This window comes from Rattus norvegicus, chromosome 10 (assembly GCF_021556685.1).
Source record: "Rattus norvegicus strain SHRSP/BbbUtx chromosome 10, alternate assembly SHRSP_T2T, whole genome shotgun sequence".
Lineage (NCBI taxonomy): Eukaryota > Metazoa > Chordata > Mammalia > Rodentia > Muridae > Rattus > Rattus norvegicus.
The window spans coordinates 74,862,757-74,877,481 of NC_141543.1; the positions used below are offsets into that span (position 1 = coordinate 74,862,757).

Below are 14,725 nucleotides of genomic sequence, written 5' to 3' on the forward strand. Positions count from 1 at the left end.
CTCACAGGAACTTGCACACACAAGTGTGTCCGTCCTTGTCCCTAGGGTTCTTTACCAAGGTTGGGTCTGAGTTGACTCCCACCTCACAGACTTGAGTTCCACCTTTAGGACTGGGCACAAAGCAAGCATTCACCAGGACTAGGAGTCACTCAAGGCCTTCAAAGACTTCTATTTTTAGAACCTCATTTTGCACAGGTAAATTTTCTGTAACTACAAACTGTGAAATAAATTCAGTAAAGAGTCTGTTGAGTATTTCTCAACTAAGTACAGTGGGAAAACTGTTTCTGGTGTTTGTCAACCCAAACCACAGAACTTTTTGTTTGTCTCGTTTTGTTTTGTCAAGACAGGTTATATAGCCCTCTAGCTGTCCTGAACCTTGCTCTATAGACCAGTCTGGCCTCAAACTCAAAAAATCTGCCTGCCTCTGACTCCAGGGTGATGAGATTAAAGACAAGTGCCAACCACCACAGTCTGGGCTGTTTTGTTTTTTTCTAGGACAGAAACTTTATTTCTGGCTGTCCTGGAACTCACTCTATAGCAGGCTGGCCTCTGCCTCCCAATTGTTAGAATTAAAGTGTGAGACCCACCTGGCTCAAACCACAAAACTTAGCAAGAGCAAAAAGAAACACATTAGTGGAATTGGAGAGATGGATCAGTAGTTAAGAACACTAGCTGCGGGGTTGGGGATTTAGCTCAGTGGTAGAGCGCTTGCCTAGGAAGCGCAAGGCCCTGGGTTCGGTCCCCAGCTCCGGAAAAAAAGAACCAAAAAAAAAAAAAAAAAAAAAAAACACTAGCTGCCTCTTTCTGCCATCTTCTCTCACCGTCACCATGGTGCGAATGAATGTTCTTTCTGGCAGATGCTCTCAAGAGCATCAACAATGCGGAGAAGGGGGGCAAACGCCAGGTCCTCATCAGGCCGTGTTCCAAAGTCACGGTTCCTAACTGTGATGATGAAGCATGGCTACATTGGTGAATTCGAGATCATTGGTGATCACAGAGCTGGGAAGATCGTTGTGAACCTCACAGGAAGGCTGAACAAGTGTGGAGTTATAAGCCCTAGATTTGATGTTCAACTCAAAGACCTAGAGAAGTGGCAGAACAATCTGCTCCCATCACGGCAGTTTGGTTTCATTGTGCTGATAACCTCGGCTGGCATCATGGACCATGAAGAGGCAAGACGAAAACATACAGGAGGGAAAATCCTGGGATTCTTTTTTTAAATGTAAAGCATAAATAAAACGCCTTTGTGGACTGAAAAAAAAAAAAAAAAAGAACACTAGCTGCTCTTCTAGAGGACCCTGGTTCAATTCCCAGCACCCACCTGCTGGCTCACAACTGTCTGCAATTTCTATTCCAGAGGATCCAATGCCTTCTGCATGTGGTGTTCAAACATACATGCAGACAGAACCACCACTCACACAAAAACATCTGTGCTTTTTACAACAGGACCAGACTAACCCGCGACCCTGTGACACGTATTCACTTAAACATCCAAGCCTGCTGTGGTTAAAAAGCAAACCCAATGACCTAAGACTTCAAGGTGGACACCCTTGGAGGAATGTAAATTGAGACACCCTCTTTAGAAAGAGCATCACTCCTGACCCAGGACTATTCATAATTGCCCAAGGCTACGAACAACTCAGAATGTTCGTCAACACTTGACATTGACTGGTAATGTTTATCCCAAAATGAACCAACTACAATCTCAGATGACAATATAGATGAATCATTAAAAATCATAGTGCAGGGGCTGGAGAGATGGCTCAGCGGCTAAGAACACTGGCGGCTATTTCAGAGGTCCTAGGTTCAATTCCCAGCCCTCACATGGCAGCTTACAACTGTCTTTAACTCTAGTCTCTGGGATCTGACACCTCCTTCTGGCCTCCCTGGGCACTGGGCACAGATACAGTACAAAGACAAACATGCAGCTGAAAACACCATACACATAAAAAAAAAAATAGTGCATGAACTTACACAAGTATTTATATGTTCACATATTAGTTCTTATATTTGTATATGTAGAGTGCCAATGAAAAGAAAAATCTAAGCCTGCTGATGTGGCAAACACCTATAATCCCAGCAGCTCGGAGGCAGAGGCAGGCAGATCTCAGTGGGTTTGAGGCCAGCCTGGTCTACAGAGCAAATTTCGGGACAGCAAGGGCTACATATTGAAACCCTGTCCCAAACAAACAAACAAAAACAAGCCCTAAAAGAATGTTGCATAAAGGTGAAAGAACGTTGTGCTCTTTAGAGGCCGCCTGGCTGTCTTAGGAGGTAAACCGTAGCCAAGGGAGATTACTTCCATTAAAGTCAGTGCGGTAATCGGCTGTCCTAAAAAAGGAGTGGGGGTGGGGCGGGAGAAAGGAAGCTGGAGTAAGGAAGCTGGAGTCTGCTTCTTGGCTGTGGTTACCCTTATATTTTTCTCTAACTCATCAAGTTCCCTATTCAGTTTATTCCTTTATCTTGAAAAGCCACGTTTAAGGTTAAGTAAATACATCATCGACTACCAAAAACACTCTCTGCTCCCAGGAAGAGCATCTCCTCTCCAAATGTCACTATTACTCAGCTGGTGTAAGCTCAGCAGCAGCTAAGGTCATGACCCCTCTACCTCAGCACTCAGCCGAATGCCTTTAGAACAGCAAAACTACCTAATAAATGTCTGCTATCCAAAGTCATACGCTGCTGACATGAACTGTCAGATGAACCCTTTTCCTGTCCCCGTCGGATTTGAGCTGTGACACCCTCCTCCATTGATGCTTTCTTTTCTGTTGTGTTGCTCCAGTGAAGCTCTCATAAATAATGAAGCTACCACCTTAAATGCCAGGTCTGTAAGTTTATACCCAGGCCATCGTTGCTTTAGCAACTCTCCTGACTTCCACTCCCTCTTGTGTCTTCTCTGAGCAAAGGCAATCTGCTTTTGGTCCTGCATGGTTAGGCATTGATAGGAAAGTTTCCATTTTGCACCTGGGAGTAAAACCACGCATCATAATGATTCAATTATTTTCAAGTTGTTTTCGAGATCATTTTGCCTGTTGCTCAGAGAAATACTAAGGTGCTGTCAGAGTTAACATAATCTTACAATCGGTTGTACTTAAAAAGCATGCTGCCTGTTCTAGACAGAAACCAAATTGCTATAAAACTAGTCGACTTTAAAATGATTTTGTTAACAAATCACTTATGCAAATACACATCTGTATTAAAATGCTGGGAAGGGTCTACGAGATACAAACCAACAGAAAGCCACACAGCCATTCTTTAGAAGATTAAAGGAAGACAATGACCTGATCTGTAAAGTTCTAATTTTTCATACGGAATTAGCCAAACCCTTTGTGATGCTGGGAAAATACTTTTAATCCATCTTGTTAAAAGAAAGAAAGGAAGAGAGAGAGAGAGAAAGAAAGAAAGAGAGAAATTCTTCATGCAAAGGAAAACACCTAATTAAAAGGTCTCTTTTAACCCTAATTTTAATCCCAAAGTCTTGAAGGATTTCCTAGACTTAGAACCTTCAGCAGCAAATCTGTATGCGGATCTATTAAGGGATCTCACAGAATGCATACCTGCAGTCAGCCAGTATCAAAGGTTTCCGAGGAGAACTAAGCTCAGTGGCGCTGCGCTCGAAAAGGATGCTGAGAAGACTTGAATGAAGCCAACTGTCTCCCGTTTTATGGGGGAAAGCCAAAAATACCAAGCAGCTATTCTCCTCCCCCAAGCGTCAGAAGGTGAGTCAGAGCTGGAGGCAGGAGTGGGGCCCATGTGTCAAGCCGCCTGTGCAGGGCTCCTTCCTCCCTCCTCCCGGGAATTCTCGGCCCTCTTCTGACCTCATGTGAATTCTTAAGGTGCCTCTGGTAAAGGAAGAGGTGGTGCCTCATTCCTGGGGGGGTGCCTCATTCCGGGGGTGCCTCATTCCTCTGTTTCTCAAGGAAAGCGAGACTAAGTGTCCTTGTGAGTCCACAAAACACGACAGCAAATTGCAACCCTAAACACACACAACTTTGCAAAGAATGCATACAGCACCCAAAGAGTTGCATCCCGTCCGTCCGAGGGACCCATCACTGAGCTGAGGCCTGCAGCTGCAGACCACTGACCCTTAGCCTCTCTGACCTTTCACTGCCCTCAGGAAGGATGTTCTGATATCTCATTAATTAAACTTCAAAGTTGGTCCTTTGGACAAGAATTGCAGGAAACTGCATTAAAACTCTTGGTCCACATTTCATTAAAGTCAGTTAAGAATCTGAATCGTCGCCCCCGTTTTTACATCTACAAAAGGGAAAGCACAGCTCTGCACCTACCTCTTAGAAACTCCACTGAGAGCTAACCAGAGAACATAAACCAAATGCCATGGGGCTCTCCTGAGTGGAAAGTACGAGGTGTTGTTTTTAGTATTATTAGACCGGGAGACTACTGGTAAACCACCCCGCCTTCTCTTGCCTCTGAGATGTCCAGTTACCATAACATTAGCCGGTGCCACTGGCAACATCCACTTCAATACAAGATAGTTATACAATCCTAAGGCGGCTACACCACCCGGCTCCCTCCCCTACCCCAAGCCCAGCACAATTCAACTTCGCTCCAGAGCAAGGATACTTAGAAGAAATAAGAGTCATGTGTGAGCACAGTGCACACCAATCTAACACCGAGGAGAGACGCACAAGTAGAGTACTTGCATCGCAGAAAGCAAAGTGTTTCCAGGGACTGGCGGGGGCCGGTCGCGGGGTGCATACTGACGACTGCCAGCCTGGGTTCGGGGGATCCCAGCCTCTCCAGCCCCGCGCCCCGAGGTCGCAGGGCACCCGCACAAAGTTTGCAGAGCCGAGGGTCGCGCGGGCCCGGGCCCCCAGGCGTTCCCCCGCATCCCGTACCGAGCGTCCCGGTTGCGGCGGCCGTGGCTCTCGGGTCCGTGCTGTTGCGTGGCTCGCGGCTTCTGCCCGCCGGTCTCGCGCGCCTCCCGCTCCCTGCGCGCCGCCGCCCTCTTCCGAGCGCGGGCCCGCGGCGGGGACGCGCGTGTGTTCCGGGCGCCGCGCGTGCGCGCTGCGGCGCCGGCCGGTCGCCCTGGCCCGGATTCCCACTCACCTGGACGTACTCGCAAACCCCTGCTCCTCGCTGCGGCGTTGTCCTCCGGCCCAGCTTCTGAGCTAGCGTTCGAAGGATCCGTCCAATTGCAGAGAAGCAACTGCTGGAAGAAGACAGTATAAAGGGTGTGAGCAGCCACTGACTAATCACCACCTCTCAGCTAGCCACCCCCGCCTCCTCCTCCGGGCTAGACGGCCCGGGGTGCTGACCCAAAGTGGAAAGCAAAATGACTTTTTTGCTTGTTTGTTCAGACAAGGTCTCACGACGTAGACCAGGTTGGCCTTGAACTCACAGAGATCCGCCTGCCTCTGCCTTTAACTCCTTAGTGCTGAGATTAAAGGCGTACACCACCACGCCCTAAGTAATTCTTCCATCAGATGCTGGGCGGATTTTGATTGACAGGTGAGGGCAGTTCCAGTAACTGGGAAACTCCAAAGGAGTTAAAAGACCCCTAAACCATTGACAGGTTGACAGTACCCACCCACCCACACCTCTTGGTACAACGCAGCTGACTTGTGGATCCCTTGAAGTTTATTTGCTCTCAACTCCAGAGGGTGCCCCCCCCCAATAGGTCTCCTCACCTGAAATGAATGGATGCAAACTGACTTTCGTTAGCTCCACCCTGCTCTCTCTTTCGCCAGCAGAACTGAGGGGCGACACAGGGGCGGTAAGAACACTTCCTCCAGCCTCTGCAGTGAGTCAGACTGCAGGAGCCCTGACTTTGACGCTAGGTCCTGTGCTCACCCAAGCCATGCCCCTCACTGTAGCAAATCTCTGACATCAGAACTGCTGAAGTCAAACCAGTATTCTTGGATTTGGGGAATGGGACAGAAGAGGAGCACGGCGCACTCAGGACTTTCTTACAGCCTCTAACATCTTCAAGTAAAACCTGGAGATTTTTGTTTTATTTACTTTCTTTTTTAATCTCCGCTGGCCAACCAGATTCAGAGTCTTTTTGTGGGTGCTGGAATATCTAGAAGTTTTGTCTGTTTTCCAGACGAAAATATAACACCAAAGGCATTTTAGTGATAATCCAGGGAGAGCTAAAACGGCCGAGACTGAAGAGATTTGATGCCATAAAAAGCATCAGCGCTTTAAAATTAAACAAAATTAACCTTTTAATGTAAGAAGAAAAGTAGACTAAGATTAGGCTCCAGCACTGAGTTCAAACTGCTTGGGGAAGATATCTTCCTGGCTGATTAGTTCAGCAATTTGCCTCCAGACCTGCTTTTGACACACTAGTGTAAAAATAGCAAAATCTCTATTGGTGCTTCTCCACCTCCTCAGTGACACCACCTTTTAATTCAGTCCCTCATGTTATAGTGCCCCCCCCAACCATAATGTTATTGTGTTGCTACTTCATAAACGTGATTTTGCTACTGTTTTGAATCAGAATGTAAATATCTGATATGAAGGCTATCTGATATTGGACCCCTGTGAAAGGGTCTTGGCTCACAGGTTGAGAACCTACAGTCCTTCAGTCATGTCACAGCTTGGTAACAGTCACACGCCTAAAACTCCAGCCAGTTTTGCTTGTTGGGTTCATTTCTGTTTACATTATTACTTGGGCATGAGTAAGCTCTGGGTGGTGACAAGGAGCAGGACATCTTTTGTGAACTATGGGCTATAAGCCTTCCAGGAAAAGTCACACCCTGCCTAAGAAGGGAGAGACAAGCTTGTGCGACTAGAGACCCTTCTATGGACACTGTGTGCTAATGATCTAGGTTAAGTAGAAAGGATGACTCAAATATCTTTTCTGTAGAACACAGGAGCTCCAAGAGCCTCTGCTGGCTTCTAAGCCCTTGATGTACAGCCTGTGTGACCGGGAACTCATTTTCTAACGTTAGTCCTTTTTAGTTGATTTGAATTTATTTATTTATAGTACCAGTGATTGAACTAGGGTCCTTGTGCATGGCCAGCAAGCACTGTGCCAACTGAACTCAATCCCCCAGCCTGGCAACTTCAAATGTATCCATTTAATCTGTATGGCTGTTTTGTCTACAGGAATGTCTGTCACCATGTGGGTGCCCAGTACCCACAGAGAGCCTGGGAGAGGGCAGTTGATCCCCGAGAACTGTAGTTACAGGTGTTTGTGAGGCACCATGTGGGTGCTGAGTGTCCAACCTAGGACATCTTGAACAATGTTCTTAACTGCCTTCTGGCCAACCCCAGAGGAACTTTTTCCCTTTTGGACAGGGTTTTATTGTGTGGCCCTGGTTAGCCTCCAGCCTCAAATTCATAGAGGTCCACCTGCCTCTGCCTTCCCAGGCCTGGATGTATGGCCTGTGCCACAAAGCCTGTGCCACTTCAAATTTAAATAGTTACCTGTGGCAAATGGATTGGCACTTTCTAGACTATAAATATGTGTTTATTGATGTCAATTACTTTAGGAGCCATCAGTTACAAAAGTACAGGTTGTAGGTGCCCAGCCAAGGTTGGGTCCTCCTGGCCACAACCACTTACTGTGGAGCAGTTCAGTGTCTTCAGAAGGACATACTGGTTAGACACAGAGAGCAGAGGCTGAAGACTTCTACTCTGATTCCACTCTGATGTCTTCTTCTTCCCAGAATATTCTTAGTTGCTTGGGCAGTGACTGCTCTTGATGTTGACTTCCATGTGTCTCCTAAGAAGAATGTTTGCAGGGCTGGAGAGATGGCTCAGAAGTTAAGAATGCATACTGCTCTCCCAGGAGGAGACTCCTGTTTGGTCCTGACATCCACCTTGGGTAGCTTACAACTGCCTACAATTTCAGCTACATGGGATTCAATGCCTTCTTCTAGTACCCTCTCCTGACCTTCTTGGGCACACACACACACACACACACACACACACACACACACACACACACGACCTTTTTAATGAAAAAGAATGCTGCATTTTCTATTTATGTCCCACCCTCTGGTTGACAAATTAGCCTAGCTTTGAGGTCATCCTTGAGACAGAACAATAGTGATCAGGGCTCTCAGTGTACAAAGTTTGATTTTTTGATTCTGGGGTGCTTTTCCTTTGTTTTTTTCTTTCTTTTTTTTTTTTTTTTGGTTTTTTTTTTTTTTCTTTTCTTTTTTTTCGGAGCTGGGGACCGAACCCAGGGCCTTGCACTTGCTAGGCAAGCGCTCTACCACTGAGCTAAATCCCCAACCCCTATGTTTTTTTCTTTTTTAAAATTGATTTTTATTTTATTTTCATTTTGTGTGCATTGGTATTTTGCATGCATGTATATGTATGAGGGTGTTGGATTCCCTGGAACTGGAGTTACAGATAGGCGTGAGCCGACTGGTGGATGCTGGGAACTGAACTCTGAACCATCTCTCCAGCCCCATTTTATATTTTCCCCTTGAAATAGGGTTTCAGTATATAGCCCTGGCTAGCCTGGAACTCAAGATTCTCCTGCCTCTGTCTCTCAAATGCTGGGTTTAAAAATGTGTGCCACCTACCACACCTAGCAAAGTAATCTCTAGGGCTTGAGCCCAGCTCCCAGGCTAATGACTTTTCCATTAGGCCACTGGATCACTGCCGTTTCCTATTTGAGATTTGCTGTGGTTTTACAGTTGAAATCCTGCTGCATACCACTGTGTAGCTTCTTAAGGTATGCAGTATGGGAGACATTATGGCAAGCCTAGAAAAACTAGGTAACGTAAAATCTGTCCCTACTCTCTGGCCTTAACTCAATGCTAGGGCTATGGTGATGATGCAGGATTCCAAAATAAACAGCATCCTTGGCAAATTCACATCTGCTTTAGTATCTGTTCTGTATCTTTCAAATCTTAGCACCTCTGTGTGACCCTGAGTGATTCTAACAGGATCTGAATTATGCATACAAGTATCCTACTCCTATTCTTGCCTGGCTACAGCTAAACTGTCAAAGGGTCCAAGGGAAGGGAAGACGCCAGCTATCTTATGTGCTTTGTCCAACTTGATCTTTGCCGAACCCAGCCATGCTTCAGACTTGAAAAGTGAAGGATCTGATCTAAGGTTATATTGTTACTAAACAAGGAACAAGAGAACTGGGGATGGTAGCAAAGGCTGGCCATCTTAGCACTTGACAGGAAGGGGCAGGGTAACCAAGAGCTCAAGACCATCCTCAGCACTGCAATTCTGAGACTCAAACAATACGCCTCAAGAGAAATAGTAGTGAACAGGTTACTGTGCAAATCTTTCCAATGTCCCTAATAAAGGAAACACTTGGGCTGGAGAGATGGCTCAGGTTAAGAGCGCTGACTGCTCTTCTAGAGGTCCTGAGTTCAATTCCCAGCAACCACATGATGGCTCACAACCATCTGTAATGAGATCCAATGCCCTCTTCTGGTGTGTCTGAAGACAGCTACAGTGCACTTATATGTAATAAATAAATAAATCTAAAAAAGAAAGAAAACACTTGCCAAAAGCCAATAATGCACAATATTCCTCCTCCTGTAATTTGCTGTATAAATTCTTTATTTAACACCAGTGCTGGGGTAGAGGATGGATCAATGGCTAAGAGCACTCATTGTTCTTGCAGAGGACTCTGGTTCAGTTCCCAGAACCCAAATGGTGGCCCACAACCATCCATAATTCCAGTTCCAGATCTGATACCCTCTTTTGACTTTCACTGGCACCAGGCACACAGTGCACATACATAGACGCATGTAAAACATTTATTCATACAGAATAATAAAATAAACCTAAATTTTAAAAAAGGAATAAAAACTAAGATAATCGCCCCAAAGAACAGTTACCTACAGTGGTTGACAATCCCAGAGATGGAAAGAGACATCATTTCTTTTCTTGGGTGGGGAGGTCTCACTAGGTAGCCCTGGCTGTCCTTTGGCCAGCCTCTGCCTCCCTTGTCCTGGGGAGCAAAGGTGTGCACCACCACACCCCACAGGAGACACTGCTTTAAAGACATCTAGAACAATTAATGATGCTTTACATAATTTCCTAAAACACCAGAAGAGGAAAAACCCGGTCCTGCTAAGGAGAAACGAGTGTACACGTCAGCGCTCAAGTCTGGAGGCTCCTCTCTGGTTATGGAATTCCATCTGTGTCATCTCAAGCTGTTGAATATGTACATGAAGGTCTGTGAGTGACAGGGCAGCAGAATTCTGGGATAGTACCATAGCACCTATTGTCCTCCTGTTCATCTGCCCCTTTGCTAAACACTAGCAAATCTGTTACAGGAAGGCTGGGAGACTCCAGTAGGCTTCAACAGGCCCAAGATGCATACTCGCTTGTAAACAGATCATTCTTGCAAAGCCCTGAGGCTGTGTCTGACTACATCCTGGATGCTAATATCCTGGATGCTAATTAGGGGTGTCACCTTTCATCGCAGGGCTACTTTTCCGGCCTCTTCATCCATTCCATCTTGTTATGTGTGCTGGAAATCCAGTGCTTCACCCCCACCGGTTTCCATGGAGATGCAACAGTTTACTTTTTTCTTCCCAAGTCTAAGCCACGGTTATTTTTAACTGGAAAACTCTGAGCCAGGTCACAGCTGGGATCTGGATGATGCAATGACGTCTATAGCTACCCTTCCCTCCCACAAACGCCTTCTTCTCTGCAGCTGTTGGGGGCGGTGGCGCTCCTGGGAGACTTTGCAAAGCTGTTTTTGCTTTGGTTCATGAAGTTAAAACCCATACCTTGACTTAAGAGCTGGCAGGCAGCCTGAATCTACAGCTCTGCATGACCAGAACCAGACAAAGATGTTCTTGACGGGGTGGGAAGCCAGGTGAAGCTGACATTGCTTAGCTGTGGCTGGATGGCAGATACATGACTGCTGGGTTTGGTGGATAGGCTCTATTTGCTGCAGCTTGTTTTGGTTAAGGTGAGGCTTGTGACAGGGACAAAGGTGGAAACAGGTGGAGACGATAGCGCCTGCCTCTCCAGTTCCAATGGAGGATCCTCATGATATCTTACTGTCTACCCCATCTTGTCAAAACTTTCAGTCAGTCTGCCCATCTCCAAGACCCTTTGTACCCTGGAGCTGGACTTATCAAAGACTCTCTGCATGTTTCCAATCCTTTTGACAGTCTTTTTTTAAGGGGATGATTAGACTGGAAACTTTCCATTCCACTCTGACAACTTTCTAATATTATTACAAAGGACTAGAACAAAAACAGACTTCCTGGAGCTTCTTCTGCCCAGGCGACACTTACACATTAACTTCTGTGCTGACAACTCATCTTTGCTTCGTTTCCTGAAATGCTTGTTGTTTTAAAGGAACTTCGTAAATGAAGAGTGGAGATGGGCAGGAAGCACACAATAGTTTTCTGGTGTTCACTGAGAGAACGGATTACTCAAAGTCAGAGGGAGAATGCACTCAACACAATCCTCCAAAGAGAAACATTAGGCGTGTCAAGAGCTGGAATTTGGCTGTCAGCCTGCTAAATACGATGGCAGTACAGCGTTCTAAGAAAGGGTTGGCTTAAGTGTGTGTACAAGTTCATGTGTGCACAGGAGCACCAAGAGACCGGGGTGTCCCCCCCAATCACTATTCACCTTGCTTTTTTGAGACAGTCTCTCAATGAGGCTGGAGCCCACCCATTTTGTTAGGTCTTCTGGCCAGCAAGCACTCTGGATCCTCCTCTCTGCTTCCCCTGCACCTACAGGCTCATATTGAGTTCCTAGCATTCTATGTGAATGCTGGAGACTCAGGTCCTGTGTCAGGCAAGTACTTCATCAAATGAGTCATCTCCCAATCTTCATGTGTTGGTTTTTCTTTTTGGAGATGGGGTTTCAGGTAGCCCAGGCTGGCCTTTAGCACCATATGTAGCTCAACATTGATCTTGAACTGCTGACCCTACCTTCCTCTCCTGAATCTGGAAATTACAGTTATGCTGTGCTGGGACCTGAACCCAGGAGATTCATGCGTACTAGGCAAACATTCCAACTGAGCTACATTTCCAGCCTCATGGCAGCTTCTTCCCACTCTTCCTAGGATGCTGATTTTGTTCCCTGTTAACTATGGACAGAGGCTTATTAGTAAGTCACTGGTATTTTGTCAAGTAAGACTTCAAACCACAGGAGATCCTGACTAATACAAACTGAAGGGTTTGCATGGTAAAGAACACAAGATTAATTCAGCCTAACAATTGAGTCTGATGCCAAAGAAATCTACCACCTGTACTCTGAAGTAAAGTTCATCAGACTCAATTATCTGGCCCTAAAGGACACAGGACAATGTGGGCTGGCAAAGATCAACCACAGGGTTTTCAAATATAAATCCAGTACAAGTGACCATCAAGGCTACATCTGTTGGATTCTTTTGTTGGGGGGTGGGGGGATTGGGTTTTAAAACTTCTAGGAATAAGTGTATTCATTGCTTTATTTCATTCCTGTTCTATTCAATAGGGAAAGAACCTAGTAACAAGATGCTTGTGTAACAAGAAACTCATCATAGCCTGGCGGTGCTGGTGCTCGCTTTTAATCCCAGCAGATCTCTGAGTCTGAGAACAGCAAGGGCTACACAGAGAAACCCTGTCTTAGAGAGAGGGGGGGGGGGGGGGAGGAAGGAAGGAAGGAAGGAAGGAAGGAAGGAAGGAAGGAAGGAAGGAAGAAACTAAACTAACTCATTGTGAGAAAGAGATTTTAATGTTTTAATGTGAGATACAAACAAAGCATCTTTTCCTGCAAATATCTACGTCACTGACGGAATGCTTGCTCAACAAAAATCAAAAGGCAGTTAGTACATTTCCACGGCAGAACATCTCAAACACTGGAAGCCAGGACAACCAACAAGAGCTTCTCTGCTATTAGATAGAGAAACTGGATGTGAAAACCAAGCTGCCACAAATGCAGCAATCCTCCTGTCTCTGCCTCCTGAGTGCTGGATTACAGGTATCACTGCACACATCCTGTTCTTTTCTGTTTTATTTCATTCCCCAGCTAATTCTATGCTTGAATGACTATGGCTATCCCGACTGCTCTGATCCTACTTTAGCTAAGATCCTGTTTAGTTTCTCGGGGCCGGTGGGACTCAAAGGACTGGTATCCCACTAAAAAGAAACCTTTTGTCTTAGCTAGGCCACAGACACTGTACCTGAACTGGTTCTTTTGGGGTGATCTGGTAGGCTGTCTACCTGTGGCTAAGTGTGATAGAAAGGAAAACAGGTACAGGTTAACAATTCAAACATAAAATGCCATACATATCATAAGTTGTAAGATTGAGTTTTGTGTATTTTGTGAACAACATAGTGTGTATCTTGAAGGTATTCCCAAAGGCATCCTTTAAAACAGATGGATAAGCAGGTGTAGTGGACCACAGCTGTGATCCCAAAACACGGGAGGCAGAAGGAGGGGGGTTGACATTTGGAGAGTAAACTTTTCTGAACTGATCAGGATAAGAGCAAGCACCATCAGTGCAGCTGGCTTTCAGTCAACCCTAGGAGGATACAGAGAAGCATGCAATGGTAACGAAAGGCCTCCTGCCCGCACTAGGTAGCCTAGTCTAGGTGTTAAGAACACACATGGAAACTAGGACAGCAATATCAAACTCAGCAAGTGCTTTTCTAAAGTAAGTGATCCAGTGACTCCTGTCCAGGAATTCCACGACTGGAAATGCAGCACTAGACAGGCAAGAGTGTGACCTGTTCAACTTCTAGCTCCTTGCGGGGGAAAAGTAGTCACTAGGCACGGGCATAGATGCACACACCCATAATCCCAGCACCCGAGACTGAGGCAAAAAAGATTACAAAATTTGAGACCAGCTTGGGCTACACAGTAAGAGCATGTCTCAAAATGAGAAAAACAAAACAAACAAAAAAAACCACCTCCCCAAAACCAAAAAGTTCACACCCCCCCCAACAATCAGACAACTCCTTACTCAAAATAAGGCTAAACCTTTTGAGAAATTTCAAAACATAAGGCCTGAAATTTTACAAAGTTGGGCTCAGTAACCCTGCTTTCTGACGTCCAGAGATCTGCAATGACAGCCTTACCTTCTGCTGTTGTCTACTAATCCCCAGCACTCCAGCATGCAGCTGCTCCTCAGGTTTGTCTGTCCTACCAGCCTCCCATCTGGGAGGCCACAGCTGGCCTGTGTCCTAGCCAGATCTCTTGGCCTGTTCCCTCCCTCCCACTGCTGCCCACACCCCATCCTCCTCTGTCTAGAACGGCTCTCCACTTCTATCTGCCACCCCCCCCCCCTTCATCTCAGCCTCAAAAGCCCTCCTCTCAGGAAGCTTTCCTTAATCAAGATTAAAACTCTTCACACTACAACAACCATCAGCAAACAGCAGAGTCTACTGTATCCCAAGTCTCAGAACAGAGTTTACCTTTCACAGCGGGATGGAAACTATAACCAACGAGGGCTGATGGTGGTGATAAAATGCAGTTTCTAAGAATGACTACTAAAGAAAGAAAACCATTTCCACAAGTTGTCCTTTTTAAAAATTGTTCTCACATATTTTGATCTTATTTCTCCTCCTCCAAGTGCCGCCCCCCCAGATCCTGGTTATTACAATAACCCAGTAATAAGACAAAAAGTTGTCCTTTTTAAGGAAAACTGACCAGGAGGATGCTCAGTGGGCAGAAGTGCTTGGGCATCAGTTTGACGACATGAGTGCACTTCAGAGCCCGTGGTGGAAGAAATGAACCAACACTAAAAGCTGTCCTCTGATCATGCCAAGTCCGTTCCCCCCTCCCAACCCGGCCACCCATGAACTGTCAATTGTGCACTAAT

General features: G+C 46.0%; 1 protein-coding gene and 1 pseudogene across 5 annotated transcripts in view; one reads left to right on the top strand and one right to left on the bottom strand.

Annotated features, from left to right (window-relative positions):
* The window catches only part of Dusp14 (dual specificity phosphatase 14), a 28,945-nt gene extending 14,755 nt beyond the window's left edge, over nucleotides 1-14,190 (bottom strand). Inside the window, exons 1-2 of one of the 5 annotated variants that reach the window (XM_087573013.1) lie at nucleotides 13,983-14,190; nucleotides 5,071-5,173 (exon numbers count right to left, since the gene is read on the bottom strand). In XM_087573013.1, coding sequence (XP_087429139.1) covers nucleotides 5,071-5,173; nucleotides 13,983-14,140 — 261 coding nt within the window. In that variant the 5' untranslated portion in view covers nucleotides 14,141-14,190. 5 annotated transcript variants of the gene reach the window in all.
* Nucleotides 829-1,248, top strand: Rps15a-ps2 (ribosomal protein S15a, pseudogene 2; annotated as a pseudogene).
* Nucleotides 14,191-14,725: the final 535 nt, after the last annotated feature.